The 26,983-nt window shown below is 34.9% G+C and overlaps 1 protein-coding gene across 8 annotated transcripts in view; it reads left to right on the forward strand.

The window, feature by feature from the left end:
* SOX5 (SRY-box transcription factor 5) overlaps positions 1–13,334 on the forward strand; it is a 1,266,595-nt gene extending 1,253,261 nt beyond the window's left edge. For all 8 annotated transcript variants that reach the window (XM_020994275.2, XM_078155084.1, XM_078155082.1 and 5 more), the window contains 2 exons: positions 6,309–6,525; positions 8,408–13,334. In XM_020994275.2, the coding sequence (XP_020849934.1) occupies positions 6,309–6,525; positions 8,408–8,711 (521 nt within the window). In that variant the 3' untranslated portion in view covers positions 8,712–13,334. The remainder of the gene's footprint in view (positions 1–6,308; positions 6,526–8,407) is intronic.
* The last annotated feature ends 13,649 nt before the right edge of the window (positions 13,335–26,983 follow it).

Here is a 26,983-nt window from a genome sequence, read left to right on the forward strand (position 1 = left end):
TTCTGGGAGACAACACAAAAACTCCAGATGAGTTTGTAAACTATCAACTTAGAAATACAACGAAATATGAAATGTTCTGCAGAAGATAACAGTAATAATAATGCCACAGTGTTTTAAAGTTTGTACAACTTTCTTTATGACAACCCCGTGAGACAGATAGTAGCAACATTACCCTCATTTTTGCATTCTAGAACACTGAAGTTAGGAAGGCTTAACTGACTTTCCCATGATCACACAGCTAGTAAGTATCAGAGCCAGATCTTGAACACAGCCCTGATTCCAGGTCAAGAAGCTCTGTGATCTCCATATTTAATTTTTAAACTATTTCCTTTGTAATTCCTTTTATTTCTTTTTGGATGACTTTTTTGAAGTCATGTCTACTGCTTTAGTGAAGAAATTTTTTAATATGTACTCTAAATTAAAAATACAAAAGTCCTTGGGTTTCTCTATCACACATATTTGTGATGGATATATTCATTTGTCATACTGCTATTTTTTTTTCTGAAGTTCATACAAATCTTCCTATTTTTAAAAATTCCGTTTAGTAATGAGTTTAAAAAAACAACAACACAGTTTTGAATTATTTAGTTATGTATCATGACTGAGCCTATATGAAACATCTGTTTTTCTTGAGGTGAACAAACATACTTATAATGCAGGTGCTGCTGCCTTTATTAAATAAGAATAAAACCAAGGATTCACTTTTGAGGTTTAAATTTGAAAGAAAGGTTTTAGCACATTCCAAGGAAAACCAAACTAATAGGGAATTTAGTGGAAACACTGTAGGTTACATTTCTTCCACACCCCAAGCCTGATTTTCTATAGGCACTATATGATTTCTTTTAGATTCAGTGGCTGTGACCTGGTTGTTTACATTCATGTCTGAACTGTAGCAAGCAGTTCTATGAGGACAGCAAAGTTGTTTTATAATAATTATTTTAATAGTGCCTTCATCACCTCCACTTTGGTAGGGAACAGAACTTAAGCCTGAATTTTGACTTTTGTAACAGGCAGTTAACCAGTATTTATTAAGTACCTATAGCAATGGTTTACTGCACAAACATGCTGTGTTCATATACCAGATTTTGTTTTTTTGTTTTTTGAGCCATTCCCAAACTGATGGACACTTAACTTTGCTTCTAGTTTTTTGTTAGCATAAAAAACACTCTGCAGCTTATTGCTTCAGCTAAATATTTTTTCTCCTTTTTGTTTTTGTGGAGGGTATTATCAGGAGGATTTATAAGACAGACCCAATATTGAACCAAATCTGTATAAACCCTTATATTTAAAACATTTCAAAGTACTAGGATCCTTGCATGAAAAAGTTCCAAAGTAGACCTATTCCAAAAGTATTCCATAGATTGGTATACTGGCTTTGAAAATGATTTTAAGGACATTTTTTTGTCCTCATCTGGAGAATATTACATCATTGAGTTGAATAATGAGAGTAATAATTTTATATTAAATATCCAGATAATATGGCCTGACCAGCAGGATTCATATTACTGATACTTGTAGCATTAAATATATGAAAGCAATAATAAATTCAAAAGTATGCTATTTAACAGTTACTTGGGTTTTTAACTGTAGAAAGAATAAAATAAATACATCCTTTTTCAGGCATAGGCTTTCATGCTATGAGACTGGGTTTTGTGTTGTTTTTTGTTTGTTTTTTTCTAAATCAAAACCACGTAAATCTATAAATCTATATAACACATAAGTATCTGGGCTTTTATATATATATGTACATATGTATGTATGTATGTATGTTTTTCTAACATGAAATTATAGTAAAGAATAACCCTTTCCTCCCTGCCCCCCCATGGTTTCAGACCATATTACCTAGACTAAAGGTACCCATTTACAAATAGGCACCTTGGAAAGATGGCTATTAACCAAAGTGAAGTTACCTATCACTTGAGATAAGCAGAATAAACAAGCTTTATGAACTTTGCTTTGATGACTCTGGAAGCCAAACAAAAGCAACAGTATTAGTTCCTAGGTGGGCTGGGCTATTCTTCTGTTTATTCTGTTTATCTCCTCCAAGCTAATATACCTAATGGTTTTAAAATACCCTAAATGGTTTTTTCAAATTTGTGCAAGGCTACACTAATCACTTGCAGATAGGTATGCCTATCTGCAAATGAGCTGATTCCCCCATATGAGCTATAATATAAACATAACAATATCAGCAGAATCTAAGAATATAACTTGAATGGAGAATTTACTAAAATGATTTGACAACAAAAAATAAAAACTCCCAAGAAGTTTTTAATTTTTTTTTGTTTTATCCAAAGTGGAACTGAATTGGAGGAAAGAGGGAAGGGGACAGAAAATAATTTCTGGTTGATCTACTTATCTATGAACTCAGCAGAGGCACCTGGGAACTGGGGTTTGTCTTCCAGGGATGAGAACTCATGCTGCTGCCACCTGGAGGGAGTTTCCTCATTTGAGAGTTCCTTGTGCCCATGACATCACAGGTGCAATCGTTATCTCTATTATTATAGGTTAACTCAAGTTGAAATTTTTCTTCAAAAATTATTTAAAAATCTACTAAATTATATATCTGGAGAAGGAAATAGCAAACCATTCCAGTTTCTTTGCTAAGAAAACCCCAAATGGGGTCATGAAGAGTCAGACATGACTGAAAAAACGATCAAATCAAAAACAACAACAACAACACCCACACACGTCATCAGAATGTTCATTTCACTTATTTTTTATTTAGCCATTGCTGTATAATAAATATATTATATATTGTGTATAAATGTACATTTATTGTTATATATAAATATATGCATATATATAACATACAATAACTGTATATTTATTGTGATATATAAATATATTTATTGTGATAAATATATTAGCAATGCCTATAATTATTTATAAATGAGTGAATATTTAAATAGAATTTTTAATGTAGGCATAATCCAGTACTTAAACAGATTTGTGATCTCATTTTTCTGCTAGTTAGTCACAGCTTATCTATGTCTGCCTGATCTATGCAAAGCCCCTTCGTGATGCCATTTTTTTCATTGTTTTATGGGTTACCACAGTCAAAGAATTAACCAGTAAGTGGCCAGACTACTGATAAGAGGCTTCTCTATCATCAGTAAGATGGGGGTCCTGTCTCTGGTTGCTTCCTCAAAAGTATTCCCGGCACCATAGACCTTGCCAAAGCTCATACTTCTCATATCTCACAGAAACATAGTCACACCATTATCAGATATAGGATCAGAACTTTGAGAAGGAAAGTAGTCATATTTAACTGAAATGATTGCTATAGGGATGTGTGTGGGGACATATATTTTAGGGGACTATACTACATTATCTGTATATATGACTGATGAACCTAGACTTACGGCTTACACACTCACACACCCTCATATACTCTGATCCAATAACACTGGCCCACGAGTTGTTCCGGGAATAGAATACATCTCTAGACTTCAAGCATTTTCACAGCCCATCCCTAATGCCTGGAAGGCTTTCTCTCCTCATCTCTGCCTCCTGGTTACCTTCAAGAACCAGCTAAAATCCTGCTTTTTTTTTTTAGGTAATTGGGGGTAAGTGACTTGCCCAGGTTTACACAGATAGTAAGTGTCTGGTCTGAGATTGGATTTGAATTCAGTTCCTCCTGACTCCAGAGCCAGTGCTGTATGCACTGTGCCACCTCGCTGCCCCTGAAATCCTACTTTCTTCTGGAAGCCATTCTTAAGCTCTCCTCATTTTAGTGCCTTCTTTCTGTTGATTTTTTTTCCATATTGATCTTACATATAGCTTGTCTATACATAATGTTTATGTGCTCTGTCCTCCGTTAGATGTGAACCCCTAAAGGACAGGGACTGTCTTTTATCTTTCTTTGCAGCCTCAACATTTAGCACAGTGTTGGCACATGTTGTCATCGATCAGTCATGTGCAAAACTCTCCATGACCCTATTTGAAGTTTTGGTTCCCCAATTGAGCAGCTAGGTAGCACAATGGATAGAACGCTGGTCCTGGAGTCAGAAAGATCTGAGTTCAAATCTGGCCCCAGGCACGTAATACCTGTGGTGACCCTGGGCAAGTGACTTAACCCTGTTTGCCTCAGTTTCCTCATCTGTAAAATAAACTGGAGAAGGAAATGGCAAATCACTCCAGTATCTTTGCCAAGAAAATCCCAAATGGGGTCACAGAGAGTCAGACACAAATAGCTAGAATGAAATGTATGTAAGAAAGACCTACAGATGTTAAGTAGGCTCTTTATGGCATGACTCTCAAAAACACTAATGCTTTCTCTTTTTTGGACCAAATTTGTGTTTTTATTGGTATTGGAAATTCCCAGTGATGAAACTCCCTTCATCAATGTGGGTCAGCACACACTTTGCAATGTAAAGACTTAGATTAGAGAATTGCCCAAGGTTGAAATCCAGAGTTTACTGACGTTGAAGCAAAACAGTACAATAAGCTTCTTCTCTGATGTTCTTTTAATGCTAATTTGGGCTATATTAATTGAACAAGAGGGTACAGAATGAAGGAGATGATTGCTCTGTTTTGGTCAAATCACATCTAGAGTTCTAGGTGCCACTTTTTCAAAGGTGCTTTAAGAAGATGTAGCATATCCAAAGGAATATCAGCCCGTTGCTTAGGGAACTTAAAACTGACTCATGGAGTTTAAAGAAACAACTTTTTTTTTGCACGTTGTAGGTGCTTAAGAAATATTTAGTGAATTTTTGTTTATCCTCAGAGACCACACAATAGGAGTGCCCTGCCCTTATATGCTGGCACAGATTGTTCTTCCTGATGCAATATGTCATGTGGACTTTGGAATATGTACAGATATGCTGTGACTGCTTTCTTTCTGTTTACTGTGTAGCAAAGAGGGACCTTTTGATTGGCTGCTAGACCAAAATTCAAGGTGCATACAAAAGACAATAACCAGCCTTATCAATCCCGCTCTCTCTTTGCTTGCCTTTAAATAAGGAGGATGAAATATTATAATTCTCTGGATAGAGAAAGAAGCCTTTATCTCCTTTCTTCTTGAGCTGCGATTAATGAAAAGGCCTCTCTTTGGCCATGGTAATTTTACAGGGACTAGTCCTAGCATACCTGCACATGCTCCAAAGTCCACATGGTAGATTATACTAGGCAGAGTGATTGCATGTGCTTATAAGGACTGGACTTTCACTGGCCAGTATCTCATTACATTTGGATCGCATTTGGAGTGTTTCCCTTGAAAAAGAGAAAACTTAAAAAAGATAATATGCACCCATTCAAATATTGGACAGACTGTTGTGCTGAAAATGTATTTTTTGTAGCTCCAGAGAGCAGAACTGGGACTGATGGGTAACAGATTTTCATTCAATTTGAAGGAAAATTTCCTAAAACTTAGAATTGCCTAAAACATAATAGGCAGTTTCATGATGATGAAGACTTCTGTCTCTGAGATGCTAAGAGATCCCATTACAGACTTATCTGATATTTCTTCCCTTCATGTATCTATGCTTTAGCTAACAGCACAACTCATTTCCCAACATTTCCTGCAATTTTCAGTCTCCTTATCTTTGCTTAGACTATTCCTTGTACCTTGAGTGTCTTTTTCTTATATCTTACTTCCCTCTTACCATCTAAATCTTACCTGTTCTTCAAGATCCAACATTAATTTTTTCCATAAGGTCTTGCATTATAACCCAGGGTAAAAAGTGATGTCTTCCTTCCTTCTAATCCCTTATTTATCACACTGTACTTTGTCTTTTATTTATTTGGGCACAGGCCATTTCTTTCCTGATCAGAATGGAAGCTTCTTGAAAACAGGCATCACATTTTATTCCTCCTTGTATCCCTCTCCTTGTCTAATACAGTCAGTAAACTGAATATCATAGATGAAGGAAGGAATAACTAATCCTTTGGACTTTTATTCAATCAAAACACATGATCAAACATCATAAGATTTTTACATTATATCAGATTTTAGTGTCAAAATGAAGAATGTTTCTATTCAAATTAATTATGCATTATAGGAGCACACCAGAGTTTTAATATTTTGTTGGGGAATTTGATTTAATTACTGCGGTGAAATAAGCAAAAAAAATAGGACTAGAAATTAAGTATCATCACCTCTGTATCATCCCACGAATTCAATCAAAGCCTCCCTTCTTAAAATATTAGGATTGTCTTTTAATGTCTATAAATCAAACCCTTTTATTACTACCCAAATTTTGATGAAGATTGTAGCCCCAGGTTTACTTTTTTTTTTCCTGAATGCTTTTTATTTTTAGGATGTTTTCAGATGCCTAAGTTAGAATGCTAACTCTGCTTTTTTACAGGCTCTCGCTGGAAGGCAATGACAAACCTAGAAAAACAGCCATACTATGAAGAACAGGCTCGACTAAGCAAGCAGCACCTGGAAAAATATCCTGACTATAAGTATAAGCCCAGGCCAAAGCGAACCTGCCTTGTAGATGGAAAAAAATTGAGGATTGGTGAATATAAAGCAATTATGCGGAACAGACGTCAAGAGATGAGGCAATATTTTAATGTCGGGTATGGACCATTCATTATTTTTTCTTCTAAATTGGGGAAAAGCCCTTACATTTGATACATTTACTCACTTCATTAGTACAACATACCATTTTAACACAAGTAAGCGGAAAACCTAAGTACAAGGGTATTTGAAAACTGCCAGCCAAGTCCCCTAGAGACAGTGAAAAAAAATTAAAGTAATAAATGGGCTGCATGGAGTAATGGATAGGGAGCTATCCTTGAAGTCAAGAATAGCTGAGTTCAAGTCCTGCCTCTGGCATATACTGGTTATGTGACCCTGGACAAGACTTTTAATTTCTTACGGCTTTCAGCAACACTACATTGCAGAGAATTTTCCATCCTGGAAAGTTTACTCTCCTGGGAGATCCCTATATCAATGGAATTACAGGTCTGGTCCTTGTTTCTAATAATATATAATAATAGCAAACATTTATAGCATACTTTTTAAATTAACAAAGTATTTATTAAAACAAATGCATATGGAAAGTCAAACTCTTTAAAAGCTGAAATTTGATTGGCATTAACTTACTTAACATTCTAAAAACAAAAGACCTTCAACTAAAATGTTTTAAATTTGTAAAAACAAGGACAAGCCACTAGACCTATAAGTCAAATTCTAAATTTTAGTAGTTTCTTTGGTTAATCAAAATCAAATTCTGTTAGTTTCTTTCATTCTTTAATAAGACTGCATAATGACAATTCTTTTTCGTGGGTTTTTTTGGGGGGGTTTTTGTGGTTTTTTCGTGAGGCAATTGGGGTTTAGTGTCTTACCCAGGGTCACACAGCTAGTGTCATGTATCTGAGATCAGATTTGAACTCAGGTCCTCCTGACTCCAAGGCCAGAGCTCTGTCCACTGCGCCACCTAACTGCCCCCACAGTGATAGTTCTTGAAACAAGAAGTAACAGTTTGCTTGAGGTCAATGTGCCATGAAGTTGCTTTCAGGCATAAGGAAACACTTGCTTAGATAAAGAATGAATAAAATTTAGATGGAAGAGGAAATTGTAAACTGTAACATGATTCAAGGCAAATATATAGACTTTCAGAATCTTTGTATTTAGCATAAGGATTATATTCAAGGAACAGTGAAGCTGTGGGACAGGGAAGACTTCCATTCTTAATTGAGGATGTTCATTTTAGGACATTCCAATTCTGTCTCATATGCTGACTTTTGAGTTTAGATAAAAAGAATTGTGACCTTACAAAATGTTGCCTATAATGGTACTAGTACAATGGAATATACCGTCTCATACAGTATGGAAATAAGTGCATATGTTTAAAACTGAGGCTTTGAGGACACTCAAACTTCTTAGAACAATAAATCCCGGGCTTTGCATGGCCAGTATTCAAGATATAAAAAATGTTTTCACAAAGGTTCTCCTTACTGCCTCCAACACTACGAAGAAGTGCACTGCTTAATGTTTCCCAGTTCCTGGAATAATGCCAAACATGTAATAGTTGTGCATAAATGAATGAATAAGTCAAAGGGAAACTGTTGATTATTATCTGCCTTTACTGTAAATCTCCTTGTCTCTCTCATTACAGTTACCCCTAGACTCTAATGTAGATAACAAAATTGTTTCAATTTTGGGTTCTTTCCACTTCCCTCCTTAATCACATTTGTCAAACAAAATTCTATCACCTCTGTATTTGAATTTTATCATAGAGTAGATTCGAGATCTTTGTTGTCCATATAACCATAGGCTTGGAAAAGGGAGGAAAATTGCTGTAAGAGGACATATAATAAGTACGATAATGTTAGCTGTTGAAAGTCAGCTGCTTGATGTCAGACACCAATAACCAAAATATTATTGGTTTGAGAAGGGTAAGTATAGCACAGCTCCTGAAGTCCCCAAATCCTCTTTTTCTATTTCCAAACATAGGCAACAAGCACAGATCCCAATTGCTACTGCCGGTGTTGTATATCCTGGAGCCATTGCCATGGCAGGAATGCCCTCCCCTCATCTGCCCTCAGAGCATTCAAGTGTATCCAGCAGCCCAGAACCTGGGATGCCTGTGATCCAAAGCACTTATGGTGTCAAAGGAGAGGAGCCACATATCAAGGAAGAGATGCAGGCTGATGACATCAATGGAGAAATCTATGACGAGTATGATGAAGAAGAGGATGACCCAGATGTGGACTACGGGAGTGACAGTGAAAACCATATTGCTGGGCAAGCCAACTGATAAGAGTCAAACAATTGTGACCTTAGAGGACCTAAAGAAGTCCCAGCTGGTTCATCCTTACCAGTGGCCAAGCACATTAACTTTCTCATACACTGACTGTTATTTTAACTGTTAGTCTTAACTAGTTGGGACATCAGCTGACTAATAGACCTCAGCCTGCATCAAAAGGCTTTGGAAGGAAAAAAAATAAAACAGCAACAATATCAACAACAGGAGATTGAAATAAGCTATGGGTAAAATAATGCCAGTAATTCAGCTGCTATATCCAAGCACTGAAGTCTTACCCGTCAACTCTTTTTTTTTTTAAATAAACTTTATGGCTGTTTGTTCTACAATGTTCTAGAAATTCTCACTCAGGTACACAGTGCCAACAAGTGGCTTGTGAATGTGTTTTGTTGTTTTGTGCTACAGTTTAAAAAAATAATAATTTTTTTTGTTTTTGTTTTGGTAATGCACCTGACAGAAAAAAAGAAAGATAAACTTCTCTTTACTCCCTTCCACTGTCTCCATCTCTATACCTTTGCATATTTTAGGGGTGGAAGTGTATGAAAGGGGAAGAGGGAAAGAGAGCCTGTTTTTTTTTTAATTTTTATTTTTCTGCCATCTGACACCCAATAGGCAATTATTTTCTTCATCGAGGACTTGGTTCATCTATTGCACACCACACTGCGTCTTTGAGCAAGTGCCAAATTTGTACTGAAGTGTTGAACTAGTTCATTTTTTTAATTTGTTTTCTGTTCTTTTTCAGTTAGGACAGTGTTATGTCTTAGACAATCCCTTAAAGAACCTAATATACCAGCAGCTGGTGAGATTTGAATTTTTTTTTTTTTGGAAACTGTAGGTGCCGTTCTCAGGTGAAAAGAGAGAGAGAGAGAAAGAGAGACATAAAAAAATTTTAGAGAAAAATATTTTCTGACCTTGGATTTTTGTGTGTATGTGTGTATGTTTATGGTACTAATAAGAATAATATTGGACCATTGTGAGTAAAACCCACATCTGGGGATGAAATCCCACATCCTCTAAGTGACTGGTCTGGAAGTAACTTTGACCTTTAATTTGCACTTCAAATGACAACTTAATCAAGTATGGGGCTCAGAAATTATGTTTTTAAACTTCTAATATTATCTTCATTGGATGGATCTGGTGGTCCTATTTAACAGAAGTGTGCATGTATAACACAGAAGCCACTAACAATACACAACCTGTTTGCAGATGCCTTTTTCCCTTTGATGATTAGTTTCACTAACCTTTGGCTATTTGAGGGTTTTGTTTTGTTTTGTTTCATTTTGTTTTTCCTAAGATCCTTTGGCCTGTATGATTATGCTTCACATTGAGTAAGTCTGGCTTTTTGGCAGAAATTGAGTAAGCATTTTTCTTCAACATTCCATTCTATTCTAACCAGGAATTGGATCTGGTGATTTTTATAAGATTTTGTGTTGTGTTAAATTTTTCCCCCTTTTTTCTTTGTGATGAGATAGTCTCTTTGTATTTCATGGTAGTGAAAATAACAAATATTTTCACATAGTAGACAGCAGGATTCAATTGAAAAGCAACTACAGCCAAAGTAAATTGATAATATATGAGCTCAAGCCACCATTGTCTGCTGAACTTGCCTTTGCTAAAAATGTCCTCTGAAGACATTATCCTGAGGCAGGGTGTGCACATAGAGAGACAACAGGTGATAATTGTTTTGTTTATTTCTTTGCTTGCCAAAGGGCCACTGAAAGTGTGAGGCCTTTGCAAATAAATGCAGACTTTCCAAGGAAATTGCCAACAATGGTCATGAAACAGGACAGTATACCAACCAGTAATTTGGATGTGCGATATTATTCACTCCATCTTTTTACTCAACCCCACCACTCTCTGACCTATACTCCCACCCCCACCAATTTGGATTTATACCTCTGAATAGGAACAAAACATCCTTTTCATTTTTTCTCTCTCTCAAAAGACTTGCTCTGGGGTTCTGCTTGGAGGAGCTATTCATATCCTGCATGTCAGAGATTTTGTTTCCTTTGTTTTTCTGTTTGTATTTGATGACTGTATATTTCAGTTGAACTGCCTCTTCTTGCTAGTGTTGTGATGATGATGATGATGATGATGATGATGATGATAATGGTCAGCTGTTCCCAGATTAGTAAATTATGTATAATTTATTTTATTTCCCCTATTCTATTTTATTCTATTCTGAATTGGAAATACAGCCAACAAAGCTGTTAAGATATTTAAAACTAATTTCCTTTCTCCAACTTTTTACATATATAGTACAAAAAACTATATATATATATAAATATATAAAATATATATACAAAAAAACTCACTTATCCCAACATCTTTTTCCCCTCCCTTTTAAAAAATTTTGGCCTCAGCGCTGTCAAGTTCTGATGTTTATTATGAAGGAGTGAATTAATGGGAGTGTTGTGTTCAATCTTAATTAACTTCTGCTCTCTCATCACTCATTTTAGTTATTTAATTACCACAGTCATCTAGAGCCAATTTTTTGTTTTGTTTTGTTTCTTTTTTTTTTTTAAGCACTCTGTTTGGATAAGGAAAAACTAGACACTTGTTTTTATATCATTATTAAGTACAATGTGAAAACAGATTTTTAAAAATTTGTTCCCTGTCTTTGTGAACAAATTATTTCTGACTTATGTGGGTTCACCTCTCACGTTTGCTGGATGCTTATTTTCCACCATGTTAGAAATATGCTTTGTTTTAATTTTGTGACTTTGGGCTACAAGAATACTTTGTTTTAGCTCCAGGTAAGTGCTATCAAGGCATTCATGGTTAGAGCCAATAGTGACACCCTTGTGAATAAATGACAAAACTTTTTTTCCCTCAAGGGAGAAGGCCACATCCTCTACTCTGGGTTATCGTTCATTGTGAACTTTAACAAAACTCGGACACAAATTTTATTAAATTAGATGTGTGCCAGAAAGACTGAGCAAGTGTGGTCCGGAGCATAAAACAAGCCAACAGCCCTATGTCATATTCCTCAGCTCTGCCATTTGTCTTACTGGATGGCACTGTTTCTTCCAGTTTTCTCTTATTATTTTTAAAAAAATAATGCTAATTTATAAAATGATTTAAAGTTTATAGGTTAAAGGTTATGACTTACTATGTTAACTCATTGCCTTTTCTACATTTGATTGGTTGACAATACTGTAATGTCACAAAGCCTTATTTTTCCCCTTGCTTTTGTTTATACTCCATGGTACCCATGATAGACAAGCTGGAGGAAAAGAAGGTAGTTTTCATCTAAAATACAACAAAGGAATTAGTCTATATCTTAGTTAATCTGGCATCTCTATTCTCGGTCCCTTCCACTATTCCCCTTGTGCCCATAGACACTCCTCCCTATGGCAGCAGTTCAGTGTAATACATTTGGTGAATATCTAAGAGACAAGCACTGGAGAAAGTGGATTAAAGTTACTTATATTTAAGCTGTTAATAATTTGGCTGGTTACCTCAATGGAATGAAATATAAACCTTGTCTCGATACATTCATGCCTTAAGTTAGTCAAATAAAATTTTTAAGTACATTTAGCATCTGCATTTAATAGCAATGTAATCAGGCCCCAGAAAGAACATTATTGTTCTAGTATATAATTAGTTTGGTAACCAAATCATCTTACAAACAAATAAATATGAAAGAATGTCCTTCTTTCATGAAGTAAATTCAAAGATTTTGTTTATAGATAAAATTTTTCTTTAAATCATTATTAGAAAGTGAATTGTCTTTAACTTTTTTATATTCCACTTTCAGATTTTTTTTTTCTCAATCCAAAGACATGAGCAGTTATTTGCCCCTGAGGAAGCCTGTTATATTACATTTTAAATAACAAAAATAGTTACACTTTCACCCATTCTACTAGGTGGATTGTCCACTTGTAACTAAATAGTTACATACTGTATTCACACATGTAGATTTATGAAACACTGGTCTACCAAGTTGCTGACAAAATAAAAAGTACAGTTTTGAAAGAAAAAAAAAGTCCGCTTAAAGTGGATTCCAGTAATTCCTTATCTTATAGGGCATGGGTATGTGTTTAGCTTGGCTTCTAGAGTATTTACATTTAAAAATTTTCCTCTGTCAGTTTCACAGACTGAAGATGATGTCATGTTGGGTTTTCTACTGATTGATTTCTGTCCTCCCCAGTGTTTCTGTCACTGGTTCACTAAAACAGTATTTATATAGCTCCATTGGCTCTAAAACTCTTAGTTCTTCTTACAGTTTGAATTTTATAGCTGAAAAGGAAAAAAAGAGAAAGAGACAATCAAATGCCTGGAGCTTAAAACAAAGTATGTGCAACCTACCATCTCACTTGAAATTTAATAAGAGAAATAATTATGTAAATATAACATAGAGTTATAGATTTATATTTTGTTCATAACACATAGTGTAATATAAGTTGTATATTTTCATGTTTTTGGTTTTATGTTATCATTCATGCCACAATAAAAAGAAAATTGGAGTTTATGTACTCTTTAAAAAAAAGATGTGGGTTGCCACCATCCTGTTTTTGTTTGTTTTTGTTTTTGGTTTTTTTTGCATTCCCCTTTTTCAGTATTACTGCCCTAAAAGGCACCAATAAAAACAGCAAATGTGTTCTTTACCTATTACACTGTGTTTCTTTTTCCCAATTCTTATTACAGAACTGCGATCTTGAGTCACATTGTCAAAATAAACAAAACGGAATTTTTTTTTCAATGTAAATAGTAATTGTTATTGATTCTCCAACACTAAAAATACCATGACTGAGAGGACCTAATTGTTCGTTATGGTATGTGGCTATACCAGTTTATCTCTTAAAACTAATCACTTTCATTATTTCTTTTTAAAATGCAAATAAGGAAACAGGCAGTTCTGTTTTAGGAAGATCAGGTTGAAAGAACTTAGTATAAAGTTGAATTCTTCAAATGGAAAATGACTATTTTCTGTGAGATTTCACTACTAATATTTTTGTTTTGATCTGAGAACTGAGTGCTTAATTCTTAGAACTAGACAATATTATTAGAAGTACAGCCAAATCCCATTGTAAAGCATCTCACTATGCCACAAATTTTGATTATACTGTCGAGAATCAAGTAATGTCTCTTTTTTGCCCTGCCAGTTCTTGTACATCTCTCATTTCCTACAAGTTCTAAAGATTTTTATCCTGATTTCTTGATACAGATTCAATTCTGTACAGTTCCCACAAACATTAGTTAAGTGCCTACCACTGCCTCTACCCAAGTTCAGGTCCTCATCAACCTTCAAATGGACTACTGTAATAACCTATTAACTGGTCTAGTTCTTTCAATTTATTCTTTATACTACTGCTCATGTAATATTCTTAACACATTGTCCAATTAAAATAATTCCCCTCCTCAAAAATCTTTAGCGGCTCTATATTAGTTATGGCACATAAAATCCTGTCTATCGTGATCTGTAAACAACCTACCATTCAGGCTTTCACTCTCAAACACTGAAAATTCCAGTTAAACTAAATTACTCACTGTCCCATTTTCATGCCCTCAGCTTCCTTCAAGGCTCAGCTCAGGTACCACCCCCTGAAGGAAGTCTTTCATGATTCCAGCTCTTTGTTAATTCTGTCTTCTCCCCTAAATTTTCATGGGTATATTTGTCTTTTTCATATTTTATTCCACTCAGTAGAATGTAAGCTCTTTCTGAGCAGACTGTTTTTGGTTTTTAGCTTTGTACTTCCAGGACCTAGCAAAATGTCTAACACAGAATAGGCATTTAATAAATATCTGCTGAATTAAATTTAAAGTATTCATGATATGTAGGTGCAAGGCTTTCTGAGCAGTTTACAAGACTTTGGCCTATTATTTCTCAAACATAAGTCATTATCTCACTCCATTTTTTTTTGATTTCCTTTATGCCAACCTTTGCCTTGAAGTTGCTGAGTATAAAAAGTATATAATGAGTTGCTTTGGAGGATCTAGGTCACTGTAGAATTTTTCTGCCTCTTCATCTTCTGCAACAGATTTTGATACGTAAGGGTTATTGTGCAAATCAAGTGAGATCAAACATGTAAAGTGCTTCAAAAATCTTAAAGCACTATGTAAATGCTATTACTACTATAATTGTTATTATAAGCTGAAATTACCTTCCTGATTATCTTTTTGCTTTTGATAATCTTTAGCGGGGCAAGGTAAGTTGACCAAACATTCCATAAAACGATTTTTTTTAATCATCATTAGGCACATGATGAGGACAACTTTGCCAAATCCATTGCTTCTCCAGGGAGAACCTGAGATCCATTCTTCCATTCAGCTGTAAATTCCTTTTATCTTTTGGTCTTGTTTACCATGAGAAGATCAATATTGATGTGTTTCAGTACTTCTGGTGGCATATCAATTTACTGGTTATTGGACAACCTTACCTTTAGAGTACTTTCAGTTACATTAATTTTAAAGACTAAGCACTGTGTGATTCTTAGCATTCTTTGTGCCCTTTTTACCACTTCCGTGGAACTTTTCTAGTAGAAAAGAAGTGTAACCGGGATGGAACATGGCATATATTTTACTACTGGTGGGAAAATATTCCTGAAGTATTAAAAATTAATTGGGCTTAGAACTTATTGAATGGCTGTATTGAAAGCAGAGTCATTAACAATTCAATGTCAGCTTGGTTGGTCTTTGATGGAGTGTCCCAAGGAGTGCCTGTCAGTGCTGTTCAACATTTTTATAAATGACTTGAATAAAGACAGATAACATGTCAAATTTTCAGAAGACACAAAACAGAGAGAGAGATGACTAAAAGAAATAGATAATTGAGTTGTGGTTTAAAAAAAGATCTCAACAGGCTAGAACATTGGTTCAAATTTTAAAAAAAGAATTTTAAAAGAGAAATATAAAATCTTACAATCAGGTTAAAAAATTAGTTTCACAAGTACAAGAGAAGAGAGACATAGCTAGACAGTAATATGTCTGAAAAAAAGGTGGGAGGACCAAAAATATTTTGTATTTGCTTTGGGTTTTATGTTTCATTTTATTTTTATCCTCAATTTTGTATTTACTTTGTATATATTTTGTATTTACTTATCTGTGGACATGTTGTTCCCTTTCTCCTAATAGAATGTAAGCTCCTTGAGGGTAGGGACTTATTAATTTTTGCCCTTTGTATCTTCAGGACCTAGAGTACAGTGCCTGACACGTTACAGGTACTTAATAAAGTCTCGTTGACTTTTTAAAAGAAAAGGCCTGGTGCTTTAGTGCACTGCAAGTTCACTACGAGTCAGCAGGATAATAGGGTAGCTAAGAAATCAAATGTACTCTTATACTGCATTTGAAGAGGCATGGTATCCAAGAATAAGAAGGCAATATTGATGATGTACTAGTCAAACTCCATCTAGAGTACTATATTCAGTTCTGGGCATTTAGGAATGGCACTGTTAAGCTAGAGAGCTTCCAGAAGATGGCAACCATGTTAACCTTGAGATGTCATATGAGAATAGGCTAAAGAATCTGGATATGTGTAACCTAGAGAAGACTTAAGTGGAACATGATAGCTATCTTCAAGTAAAAATTTGAAGGACCATCATAGGGGAAAAATATTTTTGACACCGTTAACCAACCTCTCTTCTTTGATACTTTCTCCTCCATTGGCTTTTGTGACACTGTTCTTTCTTGGTTACTCTCCCTGTCTATCTGATTGATTCTCCTTAGTGACCTTTATAGGATCATCATTGTGTTGTATTCCTTAAGCACAGATGTGCCACAGAATTCTATCTTCAGTTCTCTTCTATAGTGTCTCTATTCACTTTCTTTTAATGATCCCCTTAGCTCACTGATTGATCACCTCTCTATAGATGTCTGAAATCCCCATACTCCAACCCTCTCCTGATATCCAGTCCTATAGATATCCTGGATGCTGGGCTTCTCCAATTGGATATCCCACAGGAAAATTTAACATAGACAAAACTGAACCCATTTTCTTTCTCCCTAAAAATCTGTCCATTCTCCTAATCTCCTTATTTCTTTTGAGGGCACCATTATCCTTGCATTCAATCAAATTCACAATCTTTGAGTGATCTTTGATTCATCACTCTCCCTCATTCACTATATCTCAAAAGTTGCCACATCTTGTCAGAATAACCTTCATGACATCTCTCCTCTCTGTCCTTTTATGTCTATTCACACAGTAAGTAAACTCACTCGGACCCCAGTTGCTTCATCTCCCAGCCTGCCACTCACCTAAGCTAGCAGTCTTCTTACCATCTACTTTGTGACCATATGCATACTTCTTCCTCCCTTAATCTCTTACTCAGGGAACTGTAATCAAATCAATACTATCGTTGCTTCTGAAATGGGCATGACAACAAACTCCTCTGTGACTCCATTTACCATTTTTTAACTGCCCAGAAAAAAAGAAAACAAAAACTCACTTCCCTGGCCACTACTCACCTATTATGTGTTATCTCCTTCCTTTCAAAATGTTAGTTTTTTAAGGGCAAGGGCTGTTTCACATTTTCATTTGTAGCCCTTCCCTCGAGATTATATTCTATGAGTAGAGTATAGGGGATACAACATGTAATAAATAAATATATACACCATAATTTGAAGCAGGAGGGAGCATCACCAGCTGGGAAATTTGATAAAGACAATCCCTACACTACTACCTAAAGGAGCTGGGCTTTTAAATGAAGCTACATATCACAAGAGATGGTGAGAAAGGAGTGAATTCCAGTCATGAGGGACAGCCTATATATAGGGACAGAGGCAAGGTTTGCATTTTATTCTAGAGGCAATTATCACAAACTTTTGCCCATACTATTTGTCCTGCCTAGAATACCATTCTTTCTTTCCTCAGACTATCCAAATCCTATCTATTCTTCAGGGTTAAGACAAGCCTGTCTTCATTAAGTCTCTGGGAACATATTAGCACTTCTACTACTGTTGATGTTCACAGCAAATATGCCAAAATACTTTACATTTCTGAGTCTGATCTTTCTAACTAGATTGTAGGCTCCAACAGGGCAAAGCCTGGATAATGCTTGTTCATTTCCTTTATATCCTAGTTAGTATCTAGCACAGTCTCATGTAGATATTATTTACTTCTCCTGTTGTCTTCCACTTCATTTGCCTTTTTATCCCTGTGTTTATAACCATATCTTTCCTTTTATATAGTTATAAACAGTGTGTACGCTGGTTTTCTGATTGATCCTCTTACTATATATTAATTTGTAAGCCTATGCATTTTTTATTAGTCTTCCTAAATATCATTCTGAATTGCATTAAAATTTACAGAACCATTTGGTGTTAGAGCTAAAAGGCTCTTTTCAGATTATCTAATCCAAACCCTTATTTACAAATAAACACCAGGGAGGGGAAGTAACCTTCTCAAGGTTATACAGCCAGAAAACAGCAGAGCCAAGCCTTGAATCCAAGTCTTTTGAGTTTGTTTGTTTGTTTGTTAAGTTTAGTGCTCTTTTCATTATTTCAAGTTATAATGATATCCCTGCCTCTTTTGGCATTGAACTATTCTGGGTTTTTCACAACTATAAAGCTCATAAATTTTTTTTTTGCTTTTTTGGTGAGGCAGTTGGGGTTAAGTGACTTGCCCAGGGTCACACAGCTAGTGTCAAGCATCTGAGGCTGGATTTGAACTCAGGTCCTCCTGATTCCAAGGCCGGAGCTGTATGCATTGCGCCACTTAGCTACCCCTAAAGCTCATAAATTTTTAAATATACTTTTTTATATAATTCTTAGAATATGTTCTCTATAATGGAATTACTATGTCAAAGAGAATGATTATTGTACTTTTTGCAGTATAATATCAGATCAGTCTTTTTAAAAGTCCCTCTAATTTTCATCTATAACCAGCAGAATTCATTGGCTCCAAGTTAGAAGTCTTACATGATGCTGCCTCACACTAGTTGAAAGAAAATTTATTGTATAACCACTTTTGCTAAAAATATACCTGTTCCAAAATGTAAGGGATTGTATTTCCCTGAGATTGAGTTAGTACTGTGGAAATCTATACAATTGGGCTTCACTTTTGTTCCCCTTGCTCAGAATTCCCTTTCTCTTCCTTTCTGCTTCTCATCTTCCCCTAGGTTCCCAAGTCTCAACTTATTTGTCAACTCTTATGTAAACAAGGTCTTTGTTGATCATGCAAGTAGTGAGTTCTCTATCAGTGAAATTCCTTTGTATTTACTTTGTAAATACCTGGCATGTACCTATCTACTAATATGTTCTATCCTCTTCTTTCAATTTCACTAACACCCCCCCACCCAAGAATGTAAGCTCTTTGAGGGCAGGGGCTATTTCCTTTGTTTCTGTATGCCTAACACTGTGCCTTGCACATAGGTGCTTAATAAATATTCCTTGAACTGAATTGAAGGGAGATTAGATGTGGGTGCCCAGCTCATTGTCTGGCTTTCACCCCTGTTTGAAATTTATGTACCGATGGATTAATCCAATAGACTATTTGTCCAACCAAATGCATGTAATAACCTAGACAATAATCATTTTCCATTCTCTTGGTTTTTCCTGTATGGATTGTTGGCCCATTTTTTTTGAGGGGTACTGTAGCACTCGACATAAATAACATAATTTCATCAGCAAACAGGATCATCTGGAGGATCTCTCAATCTACAAAGAATCCCTTCTCCACTTGGATTCAGTGTGAGACATCCTGGTGAGCACATATACTGACTTCACAACTCTCTGTTTTATATTTTGAGTATATTATAGTACTACATTTGGAGCTAAGAAGTTAAAATCCTGCCTCAAATAATTAATGAACTTGGGCAATTCACTTAGCCTTTCTGAGTCTCAGTTTCCTCTTCCATTAATAGGGATAATAACATATTGTGAACAGGGTTGTTGTAAGGATTAAGTGGTAGAAGATATGTAAAGCATTTACAAACCTTAAAACACACACACACACACACACACACACACACACACACACACACACATATATATATATATAGATATAGGTATAGATATAGATATAGATATCTATATCTATACCTATATCTATCTATCTATCTATCTATATATATATATATATATATATATATATATATATATATATATATATATATATCTACCTTATTATTATTTTACTTGGTATTGATAGTGAGAATTACTGAACAAAATTTACTCTGTAATGGCATCTATCCAGAAATGTGGAATGGTCCTCAAAGCTGCGCTTTGCTCTACTGAGTAAAATGTTTTGGGGTTTCTTTTGTTTTTGTAACCAACAATAAATCCATACGCATTTTGTATTCTCTATATCTTTCAATGAATTGTGGGTGTACTGCTCATAATTGTTTTAACTGTTGTTCAGTCATTTTTCAACTATGTCTGACTCTCTATAATTCCATTTTTTTGGAGTTTTCTTGGCAAGATACTGGAGTGGTTGACTCCAGCTCATTTTACAGATAAGGAAATTGAGGCAAATAGGGTTAAGTGATTTGCTCAGGGTCACACAGTTATTCAACGATTAAGGCTGGATTTGAAGGATGAGTCTTCTTGACTCCAGGCTCAGTATTCTATCCACTGTGCCACCTAGCTTCCCCCTTCAAAAGCCTACCTGTTCCTTTCTCATATTTTCTTCATGAATACCTTCAGTGTATCACAGAATAACATAATCTCAAATTCTGATGGAATCTACAATACCACCCAGACCAACCCACACCTGAAAAAAAAATCCTCTCTAAAACTAATATAAAGATGTCCATTGAAGGGAAACCACACCACTTCTGGATAACTCAAATTGTAAGGAAATTTTTCCTTATATCAAGTTTAAATATGCCTCTTTGCAACCTCCAACTACTGTTCCTAGTTCTTCCCTCTGGTTCTAAGCAAAACAAATCTATTACTTCTTCCACATGACAGCCCTTCAGATATTTTAAGACAGCTATCATGCTCCCCCCGAAATCTTCTGTTCTCCAGGCTAAACATTCCTAGTTCCTTCAACTGATGTTGATATGGCATGGCTTCAAGTCCCCTCGCTATCCTCATCACTTCCTCTGGGCATGCTCCATCTTGTCATCTTCATTCCCAAAATGCAGCTCTCAGAAATGAACACAATACTTCAAATGTGACTAATTAGGGCAAACCTCAGTGGAACTATAACCTTCATTGCTTTGGACATCATTAATTTTGTCTGAGATCATATTAATACCATGAAATTTCTCAAAGTTAATGCACCCCACATTCCTCTTCGTGTTCAATTCTGTATTCAGATCATTGTGCTGTCTCAATGTCGGTTCAAGTTCATATATTCAATTGTGTAAGACATTTGTGCGCGCGCGCGTGTGTGTGTGTGTGGCAATTAGATCAAACTCTTTTGAGAGTTTATGGATTACATTTAGGAGCATATACAACTTTTCAAAAAGATCCTGTGCTCTCTAAAACAAATGTTAATTTCTTATTAACAACAATATTCTTGTAGTGAATCTGCATGGCTAGGGATCATGGAATATCTTATTCTCTGAAGAATTAAAATCAAAGGTCTTTGAAAGCACAATGGAAAAGGATGTGGTATGAGTTGGTAGCTTGTAACACATTACCAAAAGACTACTATTCTAGAGAAGTCACATAAAAGATGTCTCTAGAGTGAAGAGTGAGCAACTCCCATTCTCCACTGATATGTCTTCAGAGAGAAGCAACCTAAGATGTGGATAGAGGTCCATTATTGGATTCAGGAAGGCCTAGGTTTAAGTCTTGCCTCTAATATCTAGTAGCAGATGACTCCTGCAAATCATTTAGCCTCACAATACACACAGCAATTTTTTAAGATTGTAAATTAGAAAAGGCTTTCAAATCTACATAATACCTACACCAAGGGTTTCATGTACTAATAAAAATCACAGATTTGAATAAAAAATAGTCCTGGCAATGTCAAAGGATCTATAGGAAGATCCCTAATATCTTGGATCAGTCCTGGCAAAGAGTTGTGTAAGATGAAAAGGTACAGATGCTTATAATCTATTTCTGTGGAGGAAATACTCATACCAGTGAGATCAGCAGACCAAAGTAAGATCACATTAGCTTTTCTTTCTCCGGCTAAGCTTTTGGTCCACTAAAACTCCTAAGTTACTTTCATATGAACTCTAGTCTAGACATAATATTCCCATTCTAAACTTGTGGAGGTGACTTTTTGAGTCCAAATAAAGGATTTTACATTTATCACTATTAAATTCCATCTACTTAGATTTGATCTATTATTCTAGCCTGGTGAGAATTTGCTCAGTACTTATTCTAGCATCCAACCGATCTCTGTGTTATGCACAGATTTAATAAGCATGTCATTTATGCCTTTATCCAATCAATCAACTAATCAACTAACAAGAATTTATTAAGTACTTAGTATGTGTTAGATAATGTCAAAAGCACTGAGATAGACAGACAAAAACAGTTCTTGCCCTAAAGGAATTTGTTATATTGGAAAACAACATGTAAATAAATATTTAAATAAACACAAAAGATATCCATGTCAGTTGTTAAAGAGAATAGCGCCACAGAGGGACTCATGTCATTGCTCTAGATAGCTCCTTCCAAGTTGATATTTCACCTCAACTCTTTAGTTCCCTTTTGTCAGTATCATGTGCAGGTGTACCAGCAAAACTGAGATCAGTTAACAGAGTCAGCATTATGACAAGGAGCAAATATCAAGCTACTTGAGTCTGATCTCTATTACACTGTTAGCCCAGCCTCAGAAGGTAGCATATAGTGAAATATAAAAGGAGAATGAAGAGATTACAAATAGACTGGCTGCTATGGTAAAGCCTTTTGGATTCACAGCCACAGATTATTGCTTACAGGGAGTAACCAAGAAATAAATAAATTGCTAAGAAGGTTACACTTTTGAGATTTCTAGGAGCTTTGGGTGATGTGAGAACCTGTGTTATTCCAACCCTTGGTATCCAAGGTTTTTTGATTCATTGGGCTTTTCTCAAAGCCTGATCATTCTTAAATTCTTTCTGCCCCTAGTTTTGTAGGTCATTTTTTCTGATAGGAAATTGCTCATATGTTCTTCAGATTTTGCTATATTTTGAACTAATACTTCTTTTTGTATCACTTAATTTTTGGGTTTTGTTTCCTCTGTACTTTTTTTCCCCCAAAGCGTCCACTACTTTGCTAAAGTTTCTGGCTTCTGTTTTGAGCTTCTCCTTTTCAATTCTTTTACTAAAGGCTCTGATCAAATATGCCTACTATTTTCCTTCATTTTTCTTTTTTTAAAAAGTATTGGTAGTTGTTGTCTTGACATCACCTTAATTTTCAAAGTTATTTCCTCACCCTCCCCAATCTAGGGAAATATTGTTGTTGTTGTTTTTTAAAACACTTCATCAAAACTAACAAACATACCAAGTAAGTTAGACAATATATGTGAAAGCTCATATCTATAGTCCCTCTTCCAACCCACAAAGGAGAAAGGAAGGTAGAGTTTCTAATCTATTCTTGGGGGCCAAGATCGGTCATTATACCCATCATATCCGACTCATACCCATTGCTCAGTTCTATCTTTTTTTAAAAAAAATTTGTTCCATTTACATTGTGTCCATAGTATACACTGATTTCCTGATTCAGCTTTTTTCATCTTGCAGCAGCTCATGTAAGTCTCCTCATAGTTCCCCATGTTGGTCATGTTCATAATTTCTCATGGAGCAATAATATTTCACTACATTCATGTATAATTTCTTTAGCTATTCCTCATTCAATGAGCATCATTTTTCAGTTCTTTACTACTACAAAAAGTGCTTGTTATAAATATTTTGGAGTATATGGAAATTTTCTTTCAATCATTGACCTCCTTCAGTAATATATCCAGCAGTGGGATCTTTGGGTTAAGTAATATGGATATTTTCTTCACTTCAAATTCCAAATTGCTTTCTATAATAGTTGGACCAATTTATAGCTACGCTAATGGTGTATCAGTGTGTGTGTCTTTCCACAGTGCCTCCTACAAAGACTATTCCTAACTTTTATCCTATATGGTAATTTATTAGAAGTAAGGTAAAAGACTTTGAGAGTTTTTGTGGCTAATGTGTTCCTTACTTGTAGCTACTGCAGAATTATTTTCATCTTCAAGAGATTCATCCTGGGATTTTCTTAACCCATAGTTTCTTTATTGTACTTAGAGTTTTCCTATACTTTTCCATATTATCACAGTTTGCACTGTGGAATCTTAAACTGACAGTTTGGGTGGACAATGGGAGAAGTTTCTGATTGAATCTCTGCCAAGGAGCAGCTTCATTAAGGGTGACTGCCAAAGGTTTACCTTACCTGCTGTTACTTCTAATTTATCTTGCTTCTGTAACTTCTGGAGTCCCTGCTATGTTTCTTTTGAATGAAATTTAACTATACAGCACTTATTATAGGCATGTGTTTTATCCCATCAAGTATGAATGATATGTATGAGGTTAAATTTGCCTCTTTGAGGAACTCTTTTTTCTTGTGTGTGTGTGTGTGTGTGGGTGTGTGTGTGTGTGTGTGTGTGTGTATACACATACATATAAGATATATGAATTTGGGGTTATAGTACTAATTTAGAAAATCCTGCAGTTAGAGATGGGATGATGAACAGTTTTATTTGGTTAAAGGTCAATGAAGGGACTAACATCAATGATTTTTGTCATTGGAGTATACAGCAAATTATCCAGATAAAATGAGGAAATAATTGTGAAGTTTGGGGAATAGATCATAAGCTTAGAAAAAGGATGATATAATCATGATGGAAGAGGGGAACAATGGGGATAGGGGAAGGGTTTAAATTATCCAGATGCATCCTAGAGTTCTGTCTGCCAAAAGCAAAGCAGCTAATAATTTCTTGACTTTCTTTAAGAATGATTTCATCTGTTATAAGGTAGAAGAAACAATCAGTGGACATTCTATTCTAGATATTATTCTCACTAACAGGGAGAGAATGGTTCCTGAGGTGGATATGATGAGAACCCTGGGGAGAAGTCATCACTCCCTCCTAGAATTTGTCATAGGGAAGGAGAGGAAATTCTAGCATTGGCTGACAAGCACTTTAGTCTTTGGGAAAACAGCTATTAAAGAATTTAGATGAAAGACATAATATCTCATGGACTAAAATTCTATAGAAGTCTGCTCAGGAGATAGGGACAATGCACAATAATTAAATTCTTAAGACAAAAAGCAAATCAATTCCAATGAAGAGGAAACATTGGAATTATTTGAAGGGCTAAGACAAGAAAAATTAAAATTATAAACATTGACAAAGAGGTGTCAAAAGTTATACCTACTTGTAGACATCATAATTAATGTGTTGATTACTTAGAAAACCCCAGAGAATCAGCAAAGAAATTATTTGAGTTGATTAATAGCTTCAGTAATGTCTCAGAATGCTAAACAAATCCACAAAAAAAATTATTGATGCTTTTATGTATATTTACAAAAGATGGGGGAAATGATCAAAAGAGAAATTCCACAGAAAACAGCTACATTATGCACAAAATATGTGGGAGTTAACTGACAACACAAATTCAGGGCTTATATAATAACAGTTATCACACATTCTTTATAGCAATAAGGCAAGAGAAATAATTACAGATATGTTCATTGTTTATGTTTTGTGCATGCCAAAATAATAAAAATGATAATAGTACTAAACTAACAGAGGATTTATAGAACTAGACAAAATAATAACACAGTTGATCTGTGAGAATGAGAAATTTAGAATTTCAAAGACAATAATAATAGAAAAGTAAAAATGAAAGCAGCTTTGAACTAAGAGATTTCAAACTTTATTGTAAAGCATAATCATGGAAACTATTTAGTACTAGTTAAAAATTAGAAAATAGGGGCAGCTAGGTGGCACAGTAGATAGAGCTCCAGCCTTGGAGTAAGGAGGACCTGAGTTCAAATCTGGACTCAGACACTTGAAACATACTAGCTATGGGACTGTCCCTGGGTAAGTCACTTAACCCCAAATGCCTCACCAAAAAAAACAGATAAATAAATAAATGAATAAAAATTAGAAAACAGAACAGTGGAACAAACAAAAAAAGAAAGATCACAAAGCAAACACAGTAGGCTAATATTCTCAAAGTCCAAAAGTGGCCCTGAAACTATTGGGATAAGGACTCCTTATCTGATAAGAACTATTAGGAAAACTGGAAATTATTTCAACAAAAAATTAGTTTAGGCCAGTATTTGACACAATATAATAATAAGCTTCAAATAAATAAATGATCTAATCATAAAAAGTCAAATTATACACATATATATTATGCTCCTGCTACATATATGTTTATATTTATATAAAACACATATTAAATTATATACATATATTACATAATATGTATAGATATACACAAATGCATATATCCACACACATATGAAACATAAGAGATCTTTTACATCTGTTTTTGTGGGATAATTTATTGTAGAACAGAATATGAAAAAGGCAAAATAAACAATTTCAATTATGTAAAAGAAAACATTTCTCAAAGCAAAATTAATGCAAGTAGAATAAGAAAATTTCTGAGAAAAATCTCTGTATCAAATATCTCTGATAAAAATTCTGATATTAAAAATATATAAATATTTGACACAAAACATCTAATAAAATGCTTGCATTTGAAGATATTTGACATGAATGTGTGTATGTATGCATACATGCACGAATACATATATGTGTTTGTGTGTGTAAGTAAAAACCATTCATCAATAGCAAAGTGGTCAAGAAGATATAAAGGTTCTAAAAGAAGAAATGCAAACCATGAATAACCATCCGATAAATGGTCCAAACCACCAATAATAAGAGAAGTCTTCACTAAAAGAATTCTGAGGTTTCACTTCACACTCAGACTGACAAAGATGATAAATAATAAAAACAAAAATTAAAAGTTGGATGAGCTGTGGTGAGAATGGTATTCTAATACTCTTTAGGCAGAGCTGGAGATTAGTTTATTTCCTCTAAAAATAATTTACAATATACTAGAAATGTTACTAATTTGTTCACATACAATTGACCCATTACTGGAAAAAAAGATCTCAAAAAGTCAAAGCATGTTAAAGGTTCCTCCTGTTTAACAAAATGCCTAATGTTGCATTGATATGGGAGATCTGACAGTAGACTTTCTTTGTGTACTTGTGCTGCTTTTCTTCTTTCCTCGAATTCACAGTTTTTAATTTTATGTCAGGCAGCCTCCTGTTTGGTACTGCTACATGGAAAGGTAGAAGTGCCAGTTTTTTCCCCTACTTTCTACCACTCTGCGTCAAGTGCTCCACACAATTATTTCACCTTCATTATATATGGATGTAACATTACATTACACTGT

The sequence above is a fragment of the Phascolarctos cinereus genome, unplaced genomic scaffold, assembly GCF_003287225.1.
Source record: "Phascolarctos cinereus isolate Bilbo 61053 unplaced genomic scaffold, phaCin_HiC Scaffold_1;HRSCAF=81, whole genome shotgun sequence".
Classification (NCBI taxonomy): domain Eukaryota; kingdom Metazoa; phylum Chordata; class Mammalia; order Diprotodontia; family Phascolarctidae; genus Phascolarctos; species Phascolarctos cinereus.